The following is a 23,255-nucleotide window of genomic DNA, read 5'->3' on the forward strand; positions in this document are numbered from 1 at the left end:
AGGTAGAAGAGTCATGTGATGCTACCGTGCACACGAAAAGAGGAGAAACAAGAATGTTTGTGGCCAGTCTTATTGATGTCCAGGGAGAAGGGAGCTGGTCCCCAGAGCTGCTTCAGATTGCAGAGGTCCAGATTTCACAAGGCCCTGCCAAACTGTGGTCCTGGTTTGTACTCACACAAGATCTTCATCCCCTTATTGCCCCATGCATGCCTTGCAAGGCCCACCACCCTCCACACACACATTGCTCATTTCTTTTAACCTAAGACCTCATTCCAGGGACTTCTTATTTCCTTTGAGTGCTCCTTTCTCCACTGGGCACTCCCCTCTCAAAAGCCTAAAGCCAGCACAAACCACCTTTGTGTCCCTGTTTTACAGCAAGATGGGGATCTACAGGCCTGCCTGCCTCAGGAGAGTCAGAGAAGACTGCTGGAAACTCTATTTGCACACACCAAAACTTTGTAGGTTCCCCTGGCAGGTAATAATACAAAGCCATAAAGTTTTCTAGTGCTTACTGTCAGCTAAGCACTGTGCTGAGAACTTCCTTTGAATCCCCTCATTTAAAATACTTTCAACCTCACTTTTCAGGTGAAGAAACTATGGCATGGAGAGGTGAGCAACTTCCTTGGGGTCTGATTTTTGTGTCTGTGTTCCTCACATTATAGAACACACCCAAGAGAGATGGTGAGGAGGGCTTTGGGGCTGACGGGCCAGCCTTGGGGGACAGAGATCTTTGGAGAGGGAAGAAAGACAGAGGCTTCCTCAAGTGGGTAGAGAGCTTACTTCCAAGGAGGAGACAGCTGGGATTCGGGAGAAACACACTTAACGGGGGCAAGGTGTCATATCCTTCAGATGCCCTTGGGCCCAGACTCAAGGCCCTCTTGGAGAAGATTAAGAAACTCAAACAAAATAAGCTGTCTTTGAGCATATATAGTGATCACATTGTGGTCTCTAAACATCTTTTCTCACAAAAAAAAACAAGGCTTCTTGGAGAATTGGCTGTTTCCAGGTCTGGAGCAGGAAACATATAAAAGGAGCCCAGAACATCTTGTACCAGAAGCCAAGAAAGCTATCAAACACCACCGGAGTCATGTCAAAAGGACACAGGTGCCAACTTGAAGGAGCTCCTGCTGGACAGAAGGGGATCATTTGTGCATCAAAATCAAAGCTAAACAAACAAAAACCTTGCAGTGAATTGCAACATATCAAATATTTTTAAAATCTGTAAATTCAAAATGATAATAATAATAAAAAAACATTCCGCAGGATGTTTACAGAAAACTCACTCTTCTGAGAACTGATAAGTAAAGGGAAAGAAGTTCTGTAAAGCTAACTTTGGGGCCTCCCAATAATGTAGTGAGCTTGAGGCCTAGTTGGAAGACTGCTCACGTATTCCCAAAACTCCCTCTGGCTTTCTCTGGGCCTGAATTTCCACCATTAGAGACTCATTTTCTTTGGGTTAAGAGATGTTCTGAGTCAAAGCCAAAATCCCCTTGGGAAAAGTTTGTTAACTTCTACCCTCATAGATTGTGATGGTCCTATGATTCCTGGGTCTGGACAGATAGGGGTACAGCTAGACAAGAGGGGCTGGGAGGGTCAGAGAACTTGGCCACATCATCTAGGGGAGGAATTCAACTTGACTGTGCACAAGAACCCCCTGAGCTGCCTCTCCAAAATTCAGCTCCTCAGTAGCCTAATCAGATGGCATCTGTTCCAGCAGGTGGAAAAGATGGCAGAAATGCATAGATTATTATATGTCACAGGTGATTTGGACACAGGTGGTTCTGTCACCATTTTCTGGGAGACACTAGACCAGGGCTCCTGGATCTCTTCTATTGGCCCATGTGACTTTCTGCTCCAGCAGTGCTGGTCTGTCTCAGCTGAGCACTTCCAGCCTCTGCAGACTTTAGCAGGCCCCTCTCCCTGGGACCTCTTTACTACTGCCAGGTCCCTCGCAGGTGCCAGGCCTTTCCTTGTGTGGGGCAGCTGGCACCATGGAGAAGGGACCCAGCCACACGGGTCCCGGTGTGAGCTCTGAGCTCCCCTCTCTTGTGGCTTCCTGAGCTGTCCTGACATGCCCAGCATCTCATGTGACAGCCCACTCACTCCTGATGACACTTCTTAGGCTCTATTGGGCCTGGGACCCTGCATCTCAGCTGAGGGATTCCTCTCTCCTCTCTGGTGCCCTCATGGGACCCTTGTCCTTGGGTGGGAGGTTCTTTATAGCCCCGCTGATCAGCTCCGTGTCTCAGCGGGATTAATGGTTGATCTGCCCTCACTCTGGAGTCTGTTAACCACCTCTCACTGTCGTCTTTCCCACCCTATCACCTCACCAGCCCCTTCCTATCCCTTGGACCTCTCTCAATCCCTCCCTCCTCCTTCATGGCCCTCCCCTCCTCAAAGGGGCATCTATATTCCAGGCCTGAGCCCATCCTTCTAGTGACGCCCCTTGGTCCACCTCTTCCCCAGGGACTGAGCACTCGATTTGAGATTGACCTTCTGAGTCCCCACGCCCCGGCCCTTGACTAATGGCCCCAGCTGAGCTCTCCTCTTTAGACACCTGGCCTTTGCCTGACCCCAGGGGCAGGCCTCGGCACCAGCCCTGGCCCTCCCTGGCTGGCCTGTCCCCCTGCCACCCAAGCCTGGGTTATGACATCTTTCCACCGAGCAGCTCCTATTCGAGAAGGCAAACACAGGGGTGCCCACAGGCATGTGCACACGCTAGCACACGCGCACACACACCCCCTCCTCGCCCTGATGCCTCACCCGTTGCCGTGAAAATCCGGCTGGCCGTGTTTATTTTTCTTCCTTTCATTTCCCCTTTAGAACAAACACCAGCCCTGTACCAGCGACCACCCTCTCCTCACAGATCCACAGCCTCCCCACCCTCGCCCTGTCCTCCCTCGAAGCTGTGAATGAGAACAGAGTGAGTCTTTTAGCAGGAGGCAGTGGCCTGAATGAATTGATCACAGCCTCCAAGCCAGCAGGGGAGGGGTGGCGAGCATGTGCGTTTGCTTCTTAGAAACTCTTTGCACATCCCGAAGCTCATATTTTTCCATGCGCCTTAGAACAAACGCCTCCCCACCTCACCCTCCTCCTTTCAGATTTTAATTCATTTTTGGTCCCATGCATTTTGTTTTCTGTTTTCTACAAGGGAGCCTGAATCAGGGCCTCAGAAAAACAAGGCCGAGCTGCCAACTGGAAATGTTTGCTCTGGGGGCGAGTTCGGAGGCTGGCGTCAGGCGGGGCAAGATCCGTGCCAGTGGAATGTGATTTGGGGGGGAAGCTTCAGGTCACTCAATCGCTGGCAGCCTGCCCAGGAGCAACTGGATGCTTTCTGGGCTGTGTGTGTGTGTGTGTAGACTTTTCTCCCTCATGCAAACAGAGCCCTGGAGATGTGGAGACAGAAGCATTAGGAAGAAACTAGACAGGGGGTTGGAAAATCAGGCAACCAGGAGATTAGGTGGGTGGGGGTGAGAGGCTGGTGCCAGGATCTGTGCAGCCACTTTATCTAGCACCCATTGTGTTCCCAGCCCAGAGCTGGGGGCTCTCGGGAGGGAGGGGAGATGCAGACCACCCCGGCTCCCCGTGACTCATAGGCTCTTATGGGGAAACAAGTCTCCCAGTACAGAACACAGTCGGGCCAGCCTGGAAGTTCCCCAGAGTGGGATGCATGAATGACTGATGGTGTTCAGGGAAGGCCTCCCGGAGGAGGTTTCATAGGGTCTGAGCCCTGAAGCATGAAGTATTGCATTGAAAGGAGAGGAGAGGCGTTCAGGATACCGTTCGGGGTTACCATGTGCCGAGCCCTGGGCTAAGCACTTTACGTTGACAATCCCCTTCAGTCTTCCCAGCAACCCTACAAGGGTCACCGATCTCTCTATTTGACTTTACAAACAAGGAAACTGAGGCCCAGAGAGATGAAGGAACTTTGCCAAGCTCCCAGCTTGTAAGTGGCAAGCTAGTGTTCAACTAAGAGTTGTCCCACTGTAAAGACCGATTTCTCCCCACCACAAGGAGGGGCCTTTTCCATTTAGCCAAGTTGCCCAGGTAAGGGCCTATTTTTGTTTGTTGATTTTTTTTGCCCCTGGAAGGAAAACTGTTAAATTCAAAGACAGGATCTAAGATGCCTCCCAGAGGCAGTGTGACAAGTGCATGGAGACCGGAAAGGAATCTGCCTGGCCTCACCATTCCCAGGAGGTGGCAGTTGGGCCCCTTGGCAGGCCTGCCAGGTTCCATACCAAGCCAGGCCTTTCCCGCAGCCCGAATCACCTTCCTAATGACCCATGTCCCCTCCTACAGCCCCCAGGATCCCTCCTTCACATGCCAAGTTCTTTCCCACCCTAGATGTTCACTCTGGGAGTGCCCACTTTGGGGATCCTCAGAAGTTATCTATGCTACTCTGACTGGTGCCTGAAACTGAGGTGAACCAGACAGAATGGGTTTCTCAGGGCAACCAGCATGACTCTAGACTTGGAGTCAGGAGACCAAGAGCTGCCACGACTTCCTAGAGATGTTTAGCGAGTCCTTTCCCTGCTCAGGACTCAGTGTTCGTAGTTCTGAAGTGAGGAGTGGCCTGGATGAGCTGTCGCAGATGGAGGGGGAGAGTCTAAGATGTCAGAGGTGATAGGCAAGTGTTGGGTGGGGGGCGAGATGAGCTTGTCTAAGGTGGCCAGCCCACCTCTGGCAGAGGAAGCGGGGTCTTTCACAGGCTTGGGAGAGAAGAAGGAAATAAGCCAGGCATGGCAGGACAGGAGAAGATGGAGTGAGGGAGGTGGAGTTATGCTCAGGATGGTCAGACCCAAGCTTGCCAGGTAGAGACCAGAGGGGATAGTAATCTATCTGATTAATTCGGATGACTCCACTGACCACCTGGGGACTTTATTGTCCTGAGGTCAAATAGTTGGTTAGTCTCACCCATTGGTTCTTTTTGACCTAACTGACCACTAATATTAGGTAAGCACCAGCTTGGGGTCACCTGGGCCTGCCAGATCATCTTCATTGGTTGAACTGATTTGTCAATTCCACAAGAGAACTGATTTTACCAATTATTTCCAGGAAACGGGTAATTGACTGAACTCACCAAACCCAGTAATTGTTCTGGATTTTCAGAGATAGTCTTTAGGTCGGGTATCTTTGGTTCTCAGACACACGTAGGCTACCGGCTACTTACCAGCAACAGCCAGACTCCTGAGAAGGCTGGGAAAAAAACCCTATGAACAATAAGCTTTGGGATTCAGTCTCTCCAACAATAAAATGGGAAGGTTGGGCTAGATCAGGAGTGGCAAACACACGGTGTGCATACTACCACTCTTCCCCTTTCATCCATGGCAGACATTGCTAATCGATTACAGCACTCATTCCCATGGGACCCAGATGAGGGTCTCAGAATCCTTTTCAACACAGGGCTTCAGGCAGCCCCTACCAATCAATTAGATTTGGCACGCATGATAAAAAGCGTTTGTCCTCTGGGCACTAGAGGATCTCGAAGCCTCCCTCCAGCTGTGCTGATCTAGGATTGCAACTGATTAGGTGTCTGAGGGCTCAGCCTGGAGACCACCAGATCGACAGCTGCCCCTGGGGCTTCCTAGGTCTGTGGAGCTGCCCTTGAGCTGGGCCATGGCTGAGCTGGTGCCTTATTAATTTTCCTCACTGCTAATAAATGTGCATTGCGTCAGCTCTGTTCTGCCCCCTCATGTTCTCCGGCTGCCGCCAGCAGCAGGGACTTTTTCAGAGAGCTGTAAAAATAGTTTTTTTTAAGAAGCCTGCACAGAAGAAGCAGTCAAGCCTTTTTTGTTTCCCTTCTTTTAGGAGGGAATGGGGGAGATGGGTAGGGAATACTTCACAATGAAGGAATGTGCTCCTTGGGGAATTTAAAGTTGTTTTCCTAAAAAAAAAAAAAAAAAAAAAAAGGAGTTATCACACTCTGGTTTCACATCTAGCCACAGAGCAAGTCTGTGAGGATTGGTAACCGCTCCCAGGAGATCACCGGCTTAAGCCGGGTCTCGTTAGGCTGTTGACAACTTGGTGCTGATGAGCAGAGCCCTAATGAGCCGCCTGCTTGCTCACTGCCTCCTCCCTGGCTGATCCAGCTTCAGTGTTCCAGTGGGCTCGATGGCTCCCTGAAACAGCTTTTCTTGTCTGCAATGGAGGTTAGGCATGCAGGAGAGCTTTCTCTCCTAGGAGTGAATGTTGTACTTTTCCTTGCTGGCGTTATGACAAATGGAGAGATGCTGGGGATGGGGCGGGGGGTGGTTTCTCAGGAGAGGCAGGCTCCAGCTCCTCCTCACTCTTCCCATTTTACAGATGAAGACACTGAAGCTTGCCGTGGGGAGAAAGGCAGGGGAGGCAGGTGCCAAAGGGAAGGGTATTTGCCAATCCCGGGAAGAGAACGCATCTCTTGCTTCCCAGACCAGCAAGTCAAAGCTGCAGAACTCCGACAGAATCTAGCCCAGAGCTTCTTGGACCCGAGGAATGTATGCCCTTGTCTGAAAGGACAACACGTTGTCACAGAGCCCGATGACATAATTGTACTCTTACGCTATGACATAAGTGCACTCAGTCTTATGTAACTAGAAACCAAAACAAGTTAATAAATTAATAGACAAAACCACAAAGCTGATCGAGCATTAGCGACATTAAGTTAGTGCGACAGATAATATTGTTTTGCTGAAACAGAACCCATAGGGCATAGAAGAGGAGCAGAGGAGAAGCGACAGAAGACTCTGGGCCTTCCCCATCAGAGGCCGTTAGAATGAAGGAATCTGGAGGACAGTATGAAGTCAGGGTGAGGGAAGAGGACAGGAGAGGGCAGGGCCAAGTCAGATGTTGGTCAGAGGAAGCTGAGAGCTTGAAGACTTAGCTACTCCAGGGCAGTCCGCCTGTCCTCTGGGGGTGTATTTGCCCAGCACAGGCCTGGCTAGCAGTGTTTCTTCCTTGGGCAGGTCTCCAGGAGGCTCAGATAATCCCCTTGCTTTTTAGCAAATTCTCGAAAGTCTGGGCAGTAGCACGTGACCATCCCCTCTCTCCTCTGCCATCTTGCCTGCCAATGGGAAGAATCCTTGCTGGGCTTTGCAAGGGAGCAGGTGTTGCTCCTTCCTGTCTCCTTTGGGTGAGAACACAGACCGTGAACATGGTGTGTTAGCAGCAGGAAAGTGCTGGCGGTTCAGTTGTAAATGGGTGGTGAGGGGAGGCTGCAGTGAGGACGTGACATGACAGCGAGGAAGTGACATGGTGGGGAAGGCTTGAAGGAGGCGAGGGAGCAAGCTGTGGGCCTTTGCCCGGGAGGCAGTCTGCCAGGCCAAGTCCGACCGTTCTCAGGCCTGATTTAAATGTCCCTTCCTCCAGGAAGTCTCCCAGAGCTGTTCTGCCACACTTGGAGTTCCCACAGCTTTTCCTGCAGGGTGCAGCACTTTGCGCTGTGTCTTGCAGCTCTCAACAGACTTGAGTTATCTTTCCACTGGGCTCGGGGCCCCTTGAGGTGGACATCACGTCTCTTCCCGCTGGAACGCCCACCCCCTGAGGTCAGGGGTGTTTGCTGTCTTCACTGCTGTATCCCCAGCCTCAGTTGGTGGTCTACAAATGCATACTGAATTGTCAGAGGTGGACCAGGGAGGGAGGGGATGGGAATGGTCTGCTGTTTGCACTTAAGCTCCTGATGTGGACACTTCATTTCTTTGCCCCAGTCCCACCATGAGACCTGAATGGGCGCAAGATCTGTCAAACGAATGGGTGACTGTTGATTAAAACCCATCATCCCCCACTCAGTTTATCAGTCTAGAGGCCAAAAGTCAGAGAAGAGAAACCGAATCTGACATGACCACCAGTTCTCAGTAGTGAGAGCAGCCATTCCTGTGATGTGATCAACTCTGTCTCTGGATTCACTGGTTCTTCTGTCAGAGCAGCTGAGCAAGCCCTGGTCCATACTGTGCAGTGGGCCTTTGCTCATTCAGTAAGTATTTTTGAGTGCCTACTGTGTACCAGGGATTGTTCTAGAGGCTGGGATGCAGCAGTGGACAAGGCAGGCAAAAATCCCTGCCCCCATGGAGCTGACATTCATATATATAATGACCGATATATATAATCTGACATATATATAAAATGTCAGATGATGGTAAGTGCTTTAAAAATTAGAGCAGGTTAGGGGAGGGATATAAACTTTACATGGGTGCTCAGGGACAGCCTTACTAGGGTGACACAGAAACGCCACAAGGGGTGAGGGAATGAGCCATGGGGATACCTGGGAGCATTGCAAACGGAACAGCCAGTGCAAAGGTCACTTGGATAGAGGAAGATAGAAGGAAGACCAGAAAGTGAGTCCAAAGGAGCTTCCTGCCTGCATGACTCATCCCTGTCCTCTGGATCCAGCGTCCTGCTGATTAATGCTGGCCGTGGACCCTGTGCCGGAAGATAGGGAGGGGCTTTGGAGCCACCATGCTGACCATATTCTACTTCATGCTCACTCCCCTGGGTGGTCCTATCTAGGGTTGCTTCAAGCACCGCTCCGGGTGCTCTAGGCATACACACCCTGTTTCCTTCTGGCCACCCAGCGTCCACTCTTCCTCCCTTTCTTGAATAGGTGACAGACACACCCACTCTGGAACAATTGGAACAGCCAGAAATGAGGACTGCAGATTCAGGAATGTAGAATTTCATGTAGCAAGTGTCTAAGGTTCTATCCCATCCAGCTAAGAAGACAGCCATCATTGGACATCACCAAGCTGTCTCTTGGTCACCCATGGGTGTTGCGTGTGCACCAAGGGATTGCTGGGCAAGTTCCACTCAGTAATGATGGGAAGGCACCAGTGCTTGGACATCCAAAGATCTGAGGTCCAGAAGTGGCGCCCTGCCATCTAATCCTGACCTGGAAGGAGCTGGAGGCACACTGGGCTGGCCCAAGGAAGGTCAGTGGCTTCAGATGAGAGGTGGACAGCAAGAAGCTCACCCAGGCTGCCAGCACATGCAGGGACAGCCAGGATGCCAAAGCAGCCAGTACAATAGGAAGCCCAGCTACGCAACTCCCCAGATGTTAGTCACCGAGGTCTCAAGAGGCAGCAAACCACAATGACTCAAAGCTTGGGTTTTTGGGTCAGTTGCCCTGGGTTCAAATCCCACTTCTGTTATTTCCTTTCTGTTGGCAAGTTTTTTCCTCCGGGAATAGTTTCCTTATCTGTAGAATGGGCTTACCTCCTTGGATTGTTAAAAGGATTTAGTGAAATAGAGCCTCTGATCAATCCCTGCGTGGAGGTAATTATTGCTGCCTGACTGTCTAGTATTTGTCCCCAGGGGCCTAAGCCCTAAGCTCTTGCCTTCCTTTCCCTTTCTAGCTTCGTTCTTGTTACTTGGACCAGCCATCCAGGGGATGTGGCACCTCCCAATGGCACCATCGTGCTAGCCCAGGGTAACAACATCAAACAGTTGATTCAAGGAGGGATGTTTTTAATGTAGGGCATAGGTTTTCTGGAGTGCCTGCGTTGTGCCATCCCAGGCGGAGGGCGATACCACCTTGAGCCTCAAGAGCCTTTTTATCCTGGCAACTCTATGAATTCACAAAACGCATATGACTGTCATTGCAGAGCTACCACTCCGGGCGCCAAGATCAGCAAGTAGTTCCTCATAGGAGATGTGCAGTACAGGCAGCATCATACCACCAGGGGGCGCTGCCCAGCTGGTCTCTCTCCCCCATTTCTCAAGGAGGCTGATGGGAGGCAGAATGAGGAGCCCTGGATGCAGGTTTGCCCTTAGGCTGCGGTCCACGGGCGCTAGTCTGCACCTTGAAGATCTGCCACCTGGTGGGCTGGGAATAGCAATAACAGGGACTCTTCACGTCACTTGGGTCCTTCACAGTTTGCCTCCCGTTCCTGTACATGCATTCTATCTTATGACTAAGGGGATAAACCCCAGATAATGAACAAAGGCTCAGAGAGGTAAAGTGGCTGCTTAAGGCCACACAGCTGGTAAATGGCAAAGCAAAGATCCCTCCTAGGCTTGCCTGCTGCCAACCCCGGGGCCCCAGTGTCTGACCAGAGGAGAGGCAGCATGGTGAGGGGGCAGGAGGGTGTCCTGGGAGACTGGAGCCAGGTCTGAGTCTTTCCCTTCCCATTCCTATCCATTCCCTTCCTCTCTTCCCACACTGTGGGATTTCAGCAAACTGCTCTATTTTGGGGAAAGATGGCAAGGGGCTCAGGCAGCACAATACTGAGAGCCCTCGATGCTCAGCCAAGATATGTACTTTTCCTGGAGTGCAGCCTGGGCTCTTTAGGGATGATTTTCAGTCCTCCCAGAGACTTCCACACTAGCCACCCCCACTAGCCATCAACACCACAGCCTGCAACTGCACCCCTAGTCTGGGGGCAGATGCCAGGATGCAAGGAGCCAAGGCAGCGTGCTAACAGAGGATGCCTAAGGCCACCATTCACTTTACATCATCACTATGCTCCATGCTGTACATGCAGCCTCATGACAGCCCTGTGAGGCACAATATTATGATCTCCATTTTACAGGTGAGGAAACTGAGGCTCAGAGAGTACCTGAGCAACTCTGGAGAGGGGGACCTGGCTTTCCTCCCATCTCTGCCACTGACTGACTAGATGCACGAGGAGTGGGCAAACATGGATCTTAGCCTCTGCTTGGGTTCTGGAGAAGGTGAAGAAGGGCATAAGGGCTGGTTGTCCTTCAGCAAAGGTTTCCTGAGCACCAACTCTTGGAGATAGGGAGGAAGGAGCCCGCAGGCTTCCAGGAGCTCATAAACCTAGGGAGTCAGCCAGGTCCTCAGTGAAGGATAAATTGCACCCATACCTGTGAGTGATATGTGCAGAGGACAGCAAGAGTGAGACAGGGGGCTCTGGTGGTCAGCCAAGGTTTACAGGAGGAGGCGGGACTGGAGCCAGTCATCAAAGGGTGAGGATGAGCATGCTCTGACGCAGGGAGATGTGGGAGATCTATGAGCGAAAGCCAGGGCATTAGGGTCGTGGGCTGGGGCGGGGGAACAGCAGGTGAATGACGGCTCCTCTCTGGGGCACCCTCTTGGTCTTAGGAGAGAGATAAGGTGCAGGAAGACACTGGGCGTCCATGAAGGGGGGTGCCCCAGGGACCACATGCCTTATGGAGACCCATCTCAGTGGGAAGAAAAGTAGTTTTGGATTTGCTGTAGTCAGAAAATTTCATGCCTCCGTGTATGTGAATGTGTATGTGTGAGTGTATCTTTGAAGCCCTATGTCAAAGTAGTTTCGCCTCCGCAATCTCTTTTCCCTTTCCCAACTACCCTGAGCTGTTTGCTGGACAGAAATATCATCCTCAGGGACAGAGGAGCGAAAAGAACCCTAGTGGGATGATGTCTGGCCCACGGTCAGGGGGCTCAGTAGTTGAAAAGCCAAGGTCTATCATGGATGGGCTCCTGGCCCCAGCTCTATGCTTCTGCCCCAAAACTTTTGCCTAGACTGCTCTCCTATCTCCCAGGACCCTGCATGCCACAGGCCACCAAGCCACCTGCCTCCTCCTGCATTTTTACAGGAAAACCCCCAACCTGGTCTGGTAAGTATGGGGGCAGGAGTGAAGGAATGAAACCAGAAGATGAGGTGCAGTGGCTGCAGAGGCCAGAGCCCAAGACCAGGGTTGAAGGTCCATCTTCTTCTCCCAAACTGTTTAAAGTGCCCACCACTGCCTTAAGGAGGAACTGCCATAAGAAAGGACCTGGGATGGGTAAAGCCCTGTGCTGGTCCTCCAGGGCAGACTTGGAGAAATGGTCCCCCTAGCTTGACCTCTCCTTTCCAAATCTCCAGTGGGATGGCACTGAGGACTGAAGGTCTGGGGGGAGCAGGGAGTCAACTTCTGCTTCCTGCCAGTAACTGTGGGCACTTACAAAGCTATCCCTTAGTGCCAGACACTGCTCTGAGTGTTACACACACATTCTCAATCTTCACAACCACCTCGGCAGGAAGGTATAATTATTACCTCCATTTTACAGGGAGGCACAGAGAGGTTCAGTGACTTGCCTAAGATCACTGTTTGTAAGTGGAAGAGCTGGGGTTCAAACCCAGGAAATCCGCCTCTAGGAGCTACTCTGCCCCTGTTATTAATAACAATTATAAGCAAAGCCACCATTTGACTAGTACCTCCGGTGTGCCTGGGGCTCAGCTCCTCACAGCAAGGCTGGGACTTGGGCACTGATGGCCTGCACATTTCTCATTTCATAGATGAATAAATCCGGGCTTAGCAGGCGGCCTAGCGGGAGGCAACTTCACAATCTCACAGATGCTAGGTCCACCTAAATCCGAAGTGTCCTTTCTACTCAGCCTCTTTGGGGACGTCTTTGACTCCCTGTGTGACACTGGGAAAGCACATTTCTTTTCAGAGCCTCAGTTTCCCTATCGCTTAGGTCTTCTACTCCTGGCCTCCCTGCTCCAGCGAGTGCCAGAGTGGGTGGGGTTGCGGTGCTGTGGGAGTGAGGGTCTCAACTGCTCAGGACCTTTTCCTTCCCCCACCTTGGTGCTCCCCCTCCCCCCACAACGTCCCTCGCAGAAGTTGCCGATCCGTTTCTGCTTTTTTTTTCTTTTTTTTTTTTCTCCAATGGTGAGTTGGGACGGAGAGCTGCTGGGTGCAGAAGGTCGCTGGTGCATCACCCAGAGGTCAGCTAGCCCGGGTAGAGAAGGCCCAGCTCAGATTTGGGGACGGGCCCAAGGGCCCAGAAGCCACGTGCTCCGGGCAGTTCTGCTGGGAGCGGACCGTCCTCTGGGGAAAGAGAAGCGCCCGGGACTTGAGGAGGGGGCGGGGAGGGGGAGCCTGAGGAGGCAGGTTCTGGACAGAAGGGATGGGGGTGGGGGGAGGTAGAGAGGACGCGGACAAAGGAGGCGGCCGGCAGCCCAGCTGTTTTGAAAAATGCTTCCTGTTTCTTTAAAGGCGCTCGTGGCTCGGGCGGCCGGGGCTGGGGAGGCGGCGGCGGCGGGAGCTGCCTCCTCTCCGGGCGGCGGCGCTGACTGATCTCGCGAACTGGGCTTCTGTGTAAACTGAGGCTAAACAAACACAGATGGAGCGCAGCGGGCGTTCTCCAGAAATGCTGGCAAGGCGGCAGCGACTTCAGATGACACTCTGAGCGCTCCGGGAACGGACAGCCCGGCGGCTTCGCGGAGCCGGCGGCGCAGCTGCCCCGGGCGAGGGGGAGAGAGGGAGGGAGGAGGGCGGGCGCGAGAAGGGGGAGAGCCCGAGACTCCCAGGCGCTGAGCGCGGCGGCGGCCCGGGCAGAGCCGGCGCGCAGCGTGCAGAGCGAGCGCGGCGGGCGCGCGGCCCGGGCAGCCCCACGCCCCTGCCTCTCGCGCTGCCCGCGCCATGAAGCACATCCCGGTTCTCGAGGACGGGCCGTGGAAGACCGTGTGCGTGAAGGAGCTGAACGGCCTCAAGAAGCTCAAGCGGAAAGGCAAGGAGCCGGCGCGGCGCGCGAACGGCTATAAAACTTTCCGATTGGACTTGGAAGCGCCCGAGCACGGCGCCACCGCCACCAACGGGCTGCGCGACAGGACCCAGAGGCTGCAGCCGGTCGCGGCCCCGGTGCCAGCCCCGGCGGCTCCGGCGGTTCCTTCAGGTGGGGGTGCGGACCCAGCCGGGGAGCGCCGGAGCGCCCGAGCGCCGGAGGTCTCGGACGCGCGGAAACGCGGCTTCGCCTTGGGCGCAGTGGGGCCGGGACTCCCCACGCCGCCGCCGCCGCCGCCGCCGGTTCCAGCGTCCCAGGGCCAAGTACCTGGGGGTCCCGAGGCGCAGCCTTTCCGGGAACCCGGCCTGCGTCCCCGCATCTTGCTGTGCGCACCGCCTGCACGCCCCACGCCGTCGGCGCCCCCTGCGCCCCCGGAGTCTTCAGTGCGCCCGGCGCCCCCCACGCGCCCCGGAGAAAGTTCTTACTCGTCAATTTCACACGTAATTTACAATAACCACCCGGATTCCTCCGCGTCGCCTAGGAAACGGCCGGGCGAAGCGACCACCGCCGCTTCGGAGATCAAAGCCCTGCAGCAGACCCGGAGGCTCCTAGCGAACGCCAGGGAGCGGACGCGGGTGCACACGATCAGCGCAGCCTTCGAGGCGCTCAGGAAGCAGGTACCAGCTCCCAGCCGCACACCCTCACTGCGCCCGAGGGATGGTTGCGGGAGTGGGTGGGTGAGTGGCGGGGGGATTTTCGGGCGGATGAAGGTGTGTGTGAGGCGCATATTGTTCCCGCCCGGTCGGCCCCAGGGCCCAGACACATTTGAGCCCTTCTAGGTCAGTAACCTTTGTCACAGCGTTGGTACGGATCTTCGCTTGCAAAGTGAGGGCAAAGGTTCGAGATCTCTGGCCAGGCACGCCCCGGTTCTTCCCCCAGCCCCCCAGGGTGACCCTGTCTGCGCGTCTGACTTCAGCCCTCATAGTTCACTTTTATGGCAGCGAGTTATTTGTCTCCCCGGGTCCCTTGGGCGCGGTGGGGAGTGGAGAGAGGGAATGTGGGAATCTGTCTCCAGCGAGGAAGAGTGGGGAAGACCCTTTCCCTTCGGGCATTTAGTGTGGTCTGGGTCTTGGAAGGCCCAGATGCTGCGGAGGGGTGGACCTAGTTTTGCTAGCTCCTCTTCAGCCCCTACGTCCCAAAAGAGATACCCCTACACTCTGGCTGCTTGGGGTTCTGCACCCTTTTCCCTGGTATCCTTAAGGATCTGGGTTACAAGTCTGCGTCCCCTCCCCAGGGGGCAGCCTCAGGAATTGGCTGGTGAGAGCCTTCCTAGGGGACGCCCTCCGCTGCTCCCTTTCACCCCACGGTGAAGCAGGTAGGTCTACTGAGGGGACCGGATGGTTAGGGGATCTTCAGAGCCTAGTTCTGAGGCGGGTCAGGGGCTTCTCAGTTTGGGGCTGGTGGGCACTGCCCTTACCAGCGTCCTCTGGGGGGATGAATGACGAAGAACATTTGCTAGAGAATTACCCTTAGAGGAGAGGGGCAGTTTTGCAATTACACTTTAAACAAGACTGGGACTGCCCTGGGGTTCTAGACTTCTCATTTTCTTAGAAAGAAGGGAGATCTTAGAAGAGGGTAGTAAGTGCCCCTTGCCCCCAGCCCCACAGGGCATGGGGATGGATTAGGGGTGGATGGGACTGGTTTAGATGTTCAGGTTTTTTGCTTACTCTATAGCTGATTTCTTGTGTGACTCCAAGAAAGTAACTCAGCCTCTCTCTTTAGCCAACAACAAAGTGTCTTAGAAAACATGATCTTCTTTCTGGATCCCACTCTCTTCTTCCTCCTGCGGGCGGAGTAGACAGGGACATGTGTCCATCCACTGGAAGGGAATTGAGCTCCTGGGAGAAAAGAGGCTCTACAACTTGAGCCAAAGTGTCTTGCTTGGGCTTGGGTAAGATGCTTGGTCAGTGAGGTGGCCAGCCACACGGGTTGGGACCCTGGGCAGTGGGCCCAGTGGAACATTCAGGCTTATTCTTGGACAGCAACTCTGTGTCTGAATGCCTGGGGAGGGTGGCAGCCTGTAGAGTGTCCTACAACCCACCCCAAGGATGGAAGGATGACAGAACGGCAGAAAGATGCCTGTCCACTTGCTCCCCTTGCAACTGGGAAAACCTCCCAGACTGGGGAGGCCACGTGCCTAGAGCATCACAGCCGGTGAGTAGCAGGGTAGGGCTGTCACCTAGGTCCCTTTGGCTGCCAGTTCAAGGCCCCTTTTGCCTCGTTCATTTCTGAGAAAGTATTCACGGTCTCTGTGTACTCAACTACATCTCATTCACCCAGTGGCTTTAACTTCTTTCAATAATATTCCATCTTGTTTGATCTTAACATCCCGGCAGGTTGAATTAGCCCATTCAATGGAATGGAAAACTGAGGCCTGGGGAAGGAAGGAAGGAGACTTGTCCAAGATCACCTAGTGGGTAAAGGCAGATGACAGCAGTTTCTGGAACGACTGCCTGGCCAAATGCTTTCCACCGTGTCATCTTTGTACCAGTGTCATGTTTATTAACAATCGGAAGCTGGTTAACACGTGGCTGAGTCAGAGATGAGACTATTTAAGTCCTGGTCCCTTCTTGCTTCTACCCTTCTGGTGGAGAAGTTCTACATAAAAAGGACAGATTCCGGGACATACCTATGGCTATGTCATGATCATTACACATGCCTAAGAGCACACACAAATACATGGTCACAGAGGTGCCTGCTCCTGTTCGTTCTCTCCTTGCTCAGACCGTTCTGTCCCTTCCCCAGAATGCTGCTGGGCCATAGGGGGCATCTGCCTATTGTCTGGGAGGAAAGGAAACATGGCAAGGGCACTCGTGGTCTCAGAGCCAGGGGCTGAGGCCACACCCACCATGGCATCCATCAGATGGAGAAAGTCCTGTGTCCCGAAGGAGCTCCTTCCTCCTCAGTCCCCCACCTGTAAAAGGTGCACACATCCACATCCCAATCCAGATACTCCACAAGCTGTCGCTCTGGTTTGACTGTTTGAAATGGGCCCTTGGCAAAGGAGGGAAAGGAAGGAGGATGGTTTTGCCTGAAAGGAGGGCTTGGCCATCATAGCACCGAGATCAGTTCTGGGACTGTGGCTGTAATCTGGGGTCTTGTTTCCCTGAGCAGCTTCCTGGTATGGCTAAAAGAGCACTGGATGAGGAGTTCAGAGGCCTCCTCTGGGTTTGAATCATGCCTCTGCTGCATGCTTTCTGTGGGATCATGGAAAGTCACTTCCCCTCCCTGGGCTTTAGTCGCTAGAGCTGGAAAATGGTGATAAGGCTCCCCCCAACACCTCCCCGTAGCTTCTTTGCAAAGAGCAAATGAAGAAAGGAATGGGGCTGTAGGAGGAATGAACAATCCTTGAGCATTTATAGTGTCCTCAGTGCCAAGCAAAGCCTTGAGAAATAAGTGGAAATAAATATTCTATAATCATTTTATTTTATTTAAAATTTTTAATGTTTATTCATTTTTGAGAGAGAGAGAGAGAGAGAGAGAGAGACTGAGACAGAGCAGGCTCCAGGCTCTGAGCTGTCAACATAGAGCCTGATGCGGGGCTCAAACTCACGAACCACAGGATCATGACCTGAGCCGAAGTCAGACGCTTAACCCACTGAGCCACCCGGATACCCCTATAATCATTTTAATAACAATGATAGAAGCTACCATTTATCAGATGTTTGCTTTGGGTAGAGCACCAGGCTAAGCATATTATGTGTGTTAGTTCGTTTAATGAAATAGGTATATTATCCTCTCCCCTTTTCACAGATAGTGAAACTGAGGTTCAGAGAGCTTATGTGAGTTGGCCGAGGTGGCAGCCTTTTGCCACCACGTGGGGCCTTGCGGGTTTTGCACATCTCCTTGGCGAACAGTCTTTAGATTTGTGTGTGTTGGTGCCTTCTTGGCATGGTGTAGGCACAGCCTGTGTAGCTGTGTTCCACTGTCACTGTAGGGCCGGGATTCAGATCAGAGTCAGTGAGTCACTCCAGTGCCCAGGCTTTTAAGAGCTCTGCTTCTCAGGCTTTTGAATGCCCCGGAGCTGTCCACCCTCAGCACCAGGAAGCCTCCTGTTTGGTCCAACGCACTCTGCTCTTAACCAGAAGGGGAAGTGGGGGCAGCTGCTTGGCCAAGGAAGTGCAGGTGGGGAGAGGCCCTCTGGTCTTGGTGGGGGGGGTGTGCGGGGCAGATGGTCAGGCCACAGCACATGCCACCAGCCCAGCTGCATAGGGCCCTCCCTGCCGCCTCATGTGAAGGCCATGTGTGCACAGCTGGGCCTGGCCCGTGTGCAGGGCTGCTCAGGGCCAGGTGGGAGGGGGTCAGAAGGAAAGCCTGGCCTTGCTGGGTGAGTGAGGGGAGAGGCCCGAGTTCTGGCCTCAGCCTCCTGGCAGAACACTGGGACATCTGGTGTGAGTGCAGATTTCCTCTCTCCCCTCAAAAGCCCCTCAGCCTCGATGGAGGAACGGTAACCGGACAGGGCCAAGGCCTGGGGTGGTGGCGAGGAGCCCTCAGGGCCTGCTGAGGTACCTCTTCATGAGCGGGGGGCCAAGCAAGTTGGGCCTGGGGCCCCTACCCTGCTGTCTCCCAGGGGATCCTCACCGAGTGAACTCAGGGTGGACCATGAGGGGGCATTGGGATGGTGCCCCCAGCCCTATACCTCCCTTAGCCCCTACCCCATAGGATGCCGGGGGCTGTGACCCCACAGCAGCCAGTGCGTTCCTCCTCAGGGAATGGGGGGCAGGCCAGCTTTGGGGACTCCATCCACATGGTTGAGGGGTGACAGAGGGCTTTACTCTGCCCCCTCATGACCACAGTCACCAGAGTGGCTGTTTATTGAGCCTCATTGCACTGGGTGAAGTGCCTTACCTGAGCCTGTCGCACATCTCTGCTGTCACCTTCCCATTTTACAGATGAGAACACTTACAGAGAGGTTAAGCAAGTGACCAGGACTTGTACCCGGGTTTGTCTTGCCCTGGGGTCATGGCTCTTAACTACTAAGAGCCAGGTTCTCAGGGTCCAGCCTCACGGCTGTGTGGAAAGGGGGTTTTCGAGAACCTATTTCGGTAGAACTTGACAAGGACCTCGCACGGCCCTGCACCAAGTGGCTTCACCCCAGGCAGCCAGCACCCACTGAGCGATTAGAGAATAGTTTCAAATGAAGTCAGGGGCTCAGCTGTGTGCCATGACATGGTGATATTGGAGCTCGGTGGGTCCGGGAGTCCCGATGGGCTACCAGGAGGGCATCCTGGGCTGGGTCCGAAGAGGGGGAGGGCTTTGAGGACTTTCCCGCATGGGCTGGTAGGTTCTGGACTTTGTTTCTCTGTAGCAACTTCCTATATTTGCCTGCTGAGCTCCCACTGTGAGGTAGTGGGTATTCTGATGATCATTTTGTTGGTGAGGAAACTGAGGTCCTTTACGGTTATGGAACTACCTAAGGTCACATTGGATGGCCAGGAATAGAGCCAGGTCCTCAGGCTCCCAGGCCAGTGCCCTTCCCACCGTCTCCTGCTTTCCAGAGCCAGGAGAGAGTCTGGCTTGAGGTAGGTGGGATGGAATGTTTGCGGGGTCATAAGGGACCTTGTGAAAATCCCCACCCTGGTCCTCTGAAGCTTGAAAATCTTGATGGGGTGAGCACGGGGCAGGTTCCTTACTTTGCTGGAAGTTGGGCAATCTGTCAGGAATTGAAGCCAAGTGACCTTGCTGTCTCCTGTGCCCTGTGTCCTCTGACCAGGGTCGCAGACAGCTGCTGAGGGGTTCCCCTGCAGGTGGTGGGGTCGCTGGTAATGCACAAAGGCTAAGGTCCCATGGGATTATCAGTCCAGAACTCTCCATCCCCAGCTCAGAAGGGCAGGCTGCCGGTGCCCTGACCTTTGGCTATAAAGGCTCATCCAAATCCTCAAGCAGTTGCTTCCAGCTCATTGGAAGGAGCCCAGCTGAGGCATCAAATGCTTCTCTGTAAAGTGGAAGTGATCATTTCTACCTCACTTTTTAAACATAAATATAGGCATTGTATTAAAACTATAGATAAATAAAGTTTAAAGATAAATATAGGCACTGTATCAAAAATACCTTTAGTAGATCACAGTAAACAGCAAGAGGTGGCCCCGTCCCCACAATCATGTGGAGTCCCCAGGCATTGTCATCCCCACTCTCTGGGTGAGGGAACTGAGGCTCAGAGAGGTGAAGGCACTTGTCCAGAGTCACACTACTGATAAGTGTCTGTGATTCAGACCAGCTCTTTCCACCCTACCTCGACCTTCCAGAACTAGGACCTGCTGCTAGACTCTTACTTTGTAGGAGCCAGGCCAGGCCAGGGTGCTTCTGAACGGGGCTCTGGGGCTTAAAAATTCCAGGAGGGTCTGGAATTAACCAGTGGGCTGAGGAACACCTCCCTCCAGGGGAGGGGAGGAGGAGGAGGAGTGAGCTGTCCAAAAGGTGCCCTTGGTGTCCCATATATAGCCACCTGTGGTGGAGGGATCCTGGGGAGCTCAGTGGCCATGTACCTTCCTTAGGTACTAGATAGATAAGCTCCTGGCTTAGCTTAAGCTCTTAGCTGAGTGAACTGTGGTCCAATACGTCACTTTTCTGTTTCTTCACGTGCAGATGGGATAACCATCTTTATTTGGGGGAGGGTTTTAAAGGGGGGACAAACGACCTGTGAATTGCTCCCATAGTACCAGATATACAACTAGAGCTTGATGGATAGTTTCCTTGTCAGATGTGGATTTTGAAAGAAGCAATGGGACAGAGTGACAAAACTGGCCCCAAGCCTGGCACAGGAGCCCCTAGGTTGGCCTTGACCTCATCTGTTGCTCTGTAATCCTGCAGTGACCCTGGATCCCCACATGCGGCTCCTTCCTGAGATCCCTACTCCCCACTGGCAGGAAAGCCCCTCTGTTCAGGGGCCAAGAGCTCAGTGAGCTGGGTAACTCCCCGCGTGGCTCCTGGGTGAAAACAGCAGCAGGGACCTGTGTCACAGAGCTGCGCTCAGTGCCCGAGGGCCTCTGCCAGATAGGCACTCCCTCCTGGGGTGCAGAGGAGCCAGAGGTGCTGGGCTGGCTTTTGAGATCCCCCCTCCCTGCCTCCCAGGATCCTTTCTGTCCCACAGACCTTGTTTATTTGTTCAGGCTGATAAAGCAGGATTCTCTGGACTCTGGCTGGGAACAGGCAAAGTGCATTGTTCTGCTGGCCTTTCTTGGCTTTTCTTGGATGGGTTTGGAGCCGCAGCCAGGGCTGGGCATGGGAGGTGGGAAGGGGGAGCGCACAGGAGTTGGCATGCTGTCTGTCACCAGGCGGGTCCTCCTTCAGTTTCCCAGCTTGGTGAGGGGCAACTCCTTGGCTGCTGGAGGATTTCAAAAGGAGACAGCAAACCTTGCCTCTGACGTGGGTGCCCTTTCAGGACCCCAAGTAGTGGGGGAGCGGGGCGATGAGCCGGCATTGTGTCCTGGCTTCCGGCCTCTTGCTCCTCACCTGCTCTGGGGCCCCTCTTTGGAGACGTTCTGCAGTAATAACTCACCGACTTGTATCAGGCCTTACTCTGTGGAATGTACCCATCATCTCACTTAACCCTACCGTGCTGCAAGGGCAGTCCCGGGAGCATCCGAAGAGGAAACCCAGGCTTGGAAAGTTGATGTCACTCACCCTGGTGAGAGCTAGAGTCAGGAGTTGAACCCAGATTACCAAAAGGTACGTGTGCTTCAGCTCTACCCTCAATAGCTAATCTTCATCCTCCGAGAGAGAGGGAAGGGTTTTGAACCCATTTCTAAACATTCTGGAGACACCTGGGGAACATGGAGGTAGATCAGTCATTTATTTATTCATTCATTCCCTCATTCAACAAATGCCCTTGAGGGCCTGTTTATGGCCGACGCCTGTGCTAGGTCCTGCAGACATGGGCCTTCCTCCAATGGCTCACAGGAAGACGGGCCATTAAATTAGTTGCGATGATTGTGAATTAAGGACAGTTGGGGGGCTACTAGAGCACTGTTAAGGGCAAGTGCCCCCTCCTGCACTCTGCCCCTTGCCCCCTGGTTTAGGGTTGGGTGGGGAAGGTCAGAGAGAGCTCCTGGGCAAGGTGAGGTTTCAAGTGAGATCAAAATAGATGATGCATTTAGAGTCCCCATCTGAGTGACTGTCTTCTTCATGCTTTCTCCATCTCTGCACCAGTGACAGTTTGGGCCAGGCAATTCTGTGTGGTGGGGGCCTTTTAGGCCCCTGTGCACTGCAGGCTGTTTAGCAGCAACCCTGGCCTCTCCCCAGTGGGAGCCAGTTGCACCTCCCCTCCATTGCTCCCCAAGATGGACAGTTAGGCATGTCTTGCAGACATTGCGAACAGTCCCCCGAGGGACGGAATCATCCCCTGTTGAGAACCATTGGCCCAGAACAGTGCCTGGCAGATGGGGGATACTCACCAAATACTTGCTGAATGGATGTGCTGGGGTGACCCAGTCTATGGCATGGGGTTGATCAGTACCAGCGGCGGTGGTAGGGATGGATGGTGGGTATAGATCCTGGAGAGCCAGAGGGCAGAGGAGACCAGAGCCCTGGTTGCTGGGTCAGCACGTTTCAGCCATTTAGGTGAACGGTGTGCATCAGAGGGGCAGTCGGCTGTACCGGTTAGCACCGGTCACATGGGCCTTGTAGTATCGCCTGCACGTCACCGCGCAGAACTCAGCTGTGGTCTGCGTTGCCTTTTGCTCACACAGGACAATGTTAAAAAGGTAGAGGCTCCATTGCTTCATGCCGCACACACCCGTGTGCAATTAGTTAGTGTGTACTTGGCGATGAGTCACTGACAAGCATGTCTGGTTGGGGCTGTATTTATTGTGTACCTGTTGTATGCCCAGCAGCACTTAGGGTCCAGAGGGCATCAAGAAAAAGAGAAAAGAAAAAGAAAACCATGCATATGTGTGCCCTCCCAGCTAAGCACTTGCGTTTGACCCAGGACCCTGGGTACCTAATTCCATTATGACATTGTAACGTAACTCTTGAGCGTGAGTTCTCCGAAGCCAGGAATCAAGTTATTGTTCAGAGTTGGACCCCCAAGCGCCCAGCAAAACAAGTGTCACTGCGTGAGTGAATGAATGGAACGTGGGAGCTGACAAATGTGTCCGTTCTCTCTGAGAGACTCCTTAGGGAGGGTGGGGGACAGAGCTCTGTCATGGTGGGAACTCATATGCTTCATTCCTATTGCCTCATGGGCATGAGCTGAGCCTCAGTTTCTTCCACTACAAAGTGGGAATGTGGATGCTTCCCGGAGTTTGTGAGTGGATGAGTTGAGATGTATGCGTGGAAAACAGCAGGTGCTTCAAAAATAAACTCTGCGTTAGGGGATTAGACAGGCCACCTCTGTTGCCCAGCCATCCCCTCTCAGGCGGTGGGATGTCACTGTGAGGGGCCCCACGCCGGCCTGGCCGGGGTGCCCTGCTGGGCCTTGCTCAGCACAGAGACCCCCAGCAGCCCCTCCTGATGCCTTCTCAACCCACAGGTGCCGTGTTACTCATATGGGCAGAAGCTGTCCAAACTGGCCATCCTGAGGATTGCCTGTAACTACATCCTGTCCCTGGCGCGGCTGGCTGACCTTGACTACAGTGCCGACCACAGCAACCTCAGCTTCTCCGAGTGTGTGCAGCGCTGCACCCGCACCCTGCAGGCCGAGGGACGTGCCAAGAAGCGTAAGGTATGTGCCAGCCACTCGGCCAGCAGCCTCCGGAGGGGGACGGGAGAGGTGGGAAGAGAAATCGGGGCACCCCACGCTCACCGAGGCTTCTAAGGGGGCCAGCGAGATCAGCCTCTTAGAGGTTTGCTGGGG

The 23,255-nt window shown here is 53.7% G+C and overlaps 1 protein-coding gene across 1 annotated transcript in view; it reads left to right on the forward strand.

Annotated features, from left to right (window-relative positions):
* Positions 1-12,898: 12,898 nt before the first annotated feature.
* Positions 12,899-23,255, forward strand: part of ATOH8 (atonal bHLH transcription factor 8) — a 36,139-nt gene continuing 25,782 nt past the window's right edge. Inside the window, exons 1-2 of the mRNA XM_019443794.2 lie at positions 12,899-14,079; positions 22,932-23,123. Coding sequence (XP_019299339.2) covers positions 13,321-14,079; positions 22,932-23,123 — 951 coding nt within the window. The 5' untranslated portion in view covers positions 12,899-13,320. The remainder of the gene's footprint in view (positions 14,080-22,931; positions 23,124-23,255) is intronic.

The sequence above is a fragment of the Panthera pardus genome, unplaced genomic scaffold (genome assembly GCF_024362965.1).
Source record: "Panthera pardus isolate Hobbes unplaced genomic scaffold, ASM2436296v1 HiC_scaffold_26, whole genome shotgun sequence".
Classification (NCBI taxonomy): domain Eukaryota; kingdom Metazoa; phylum Chordata; class Mammalia; order Carnivora; family Felidae; genus Panthera; species Panthera pardus.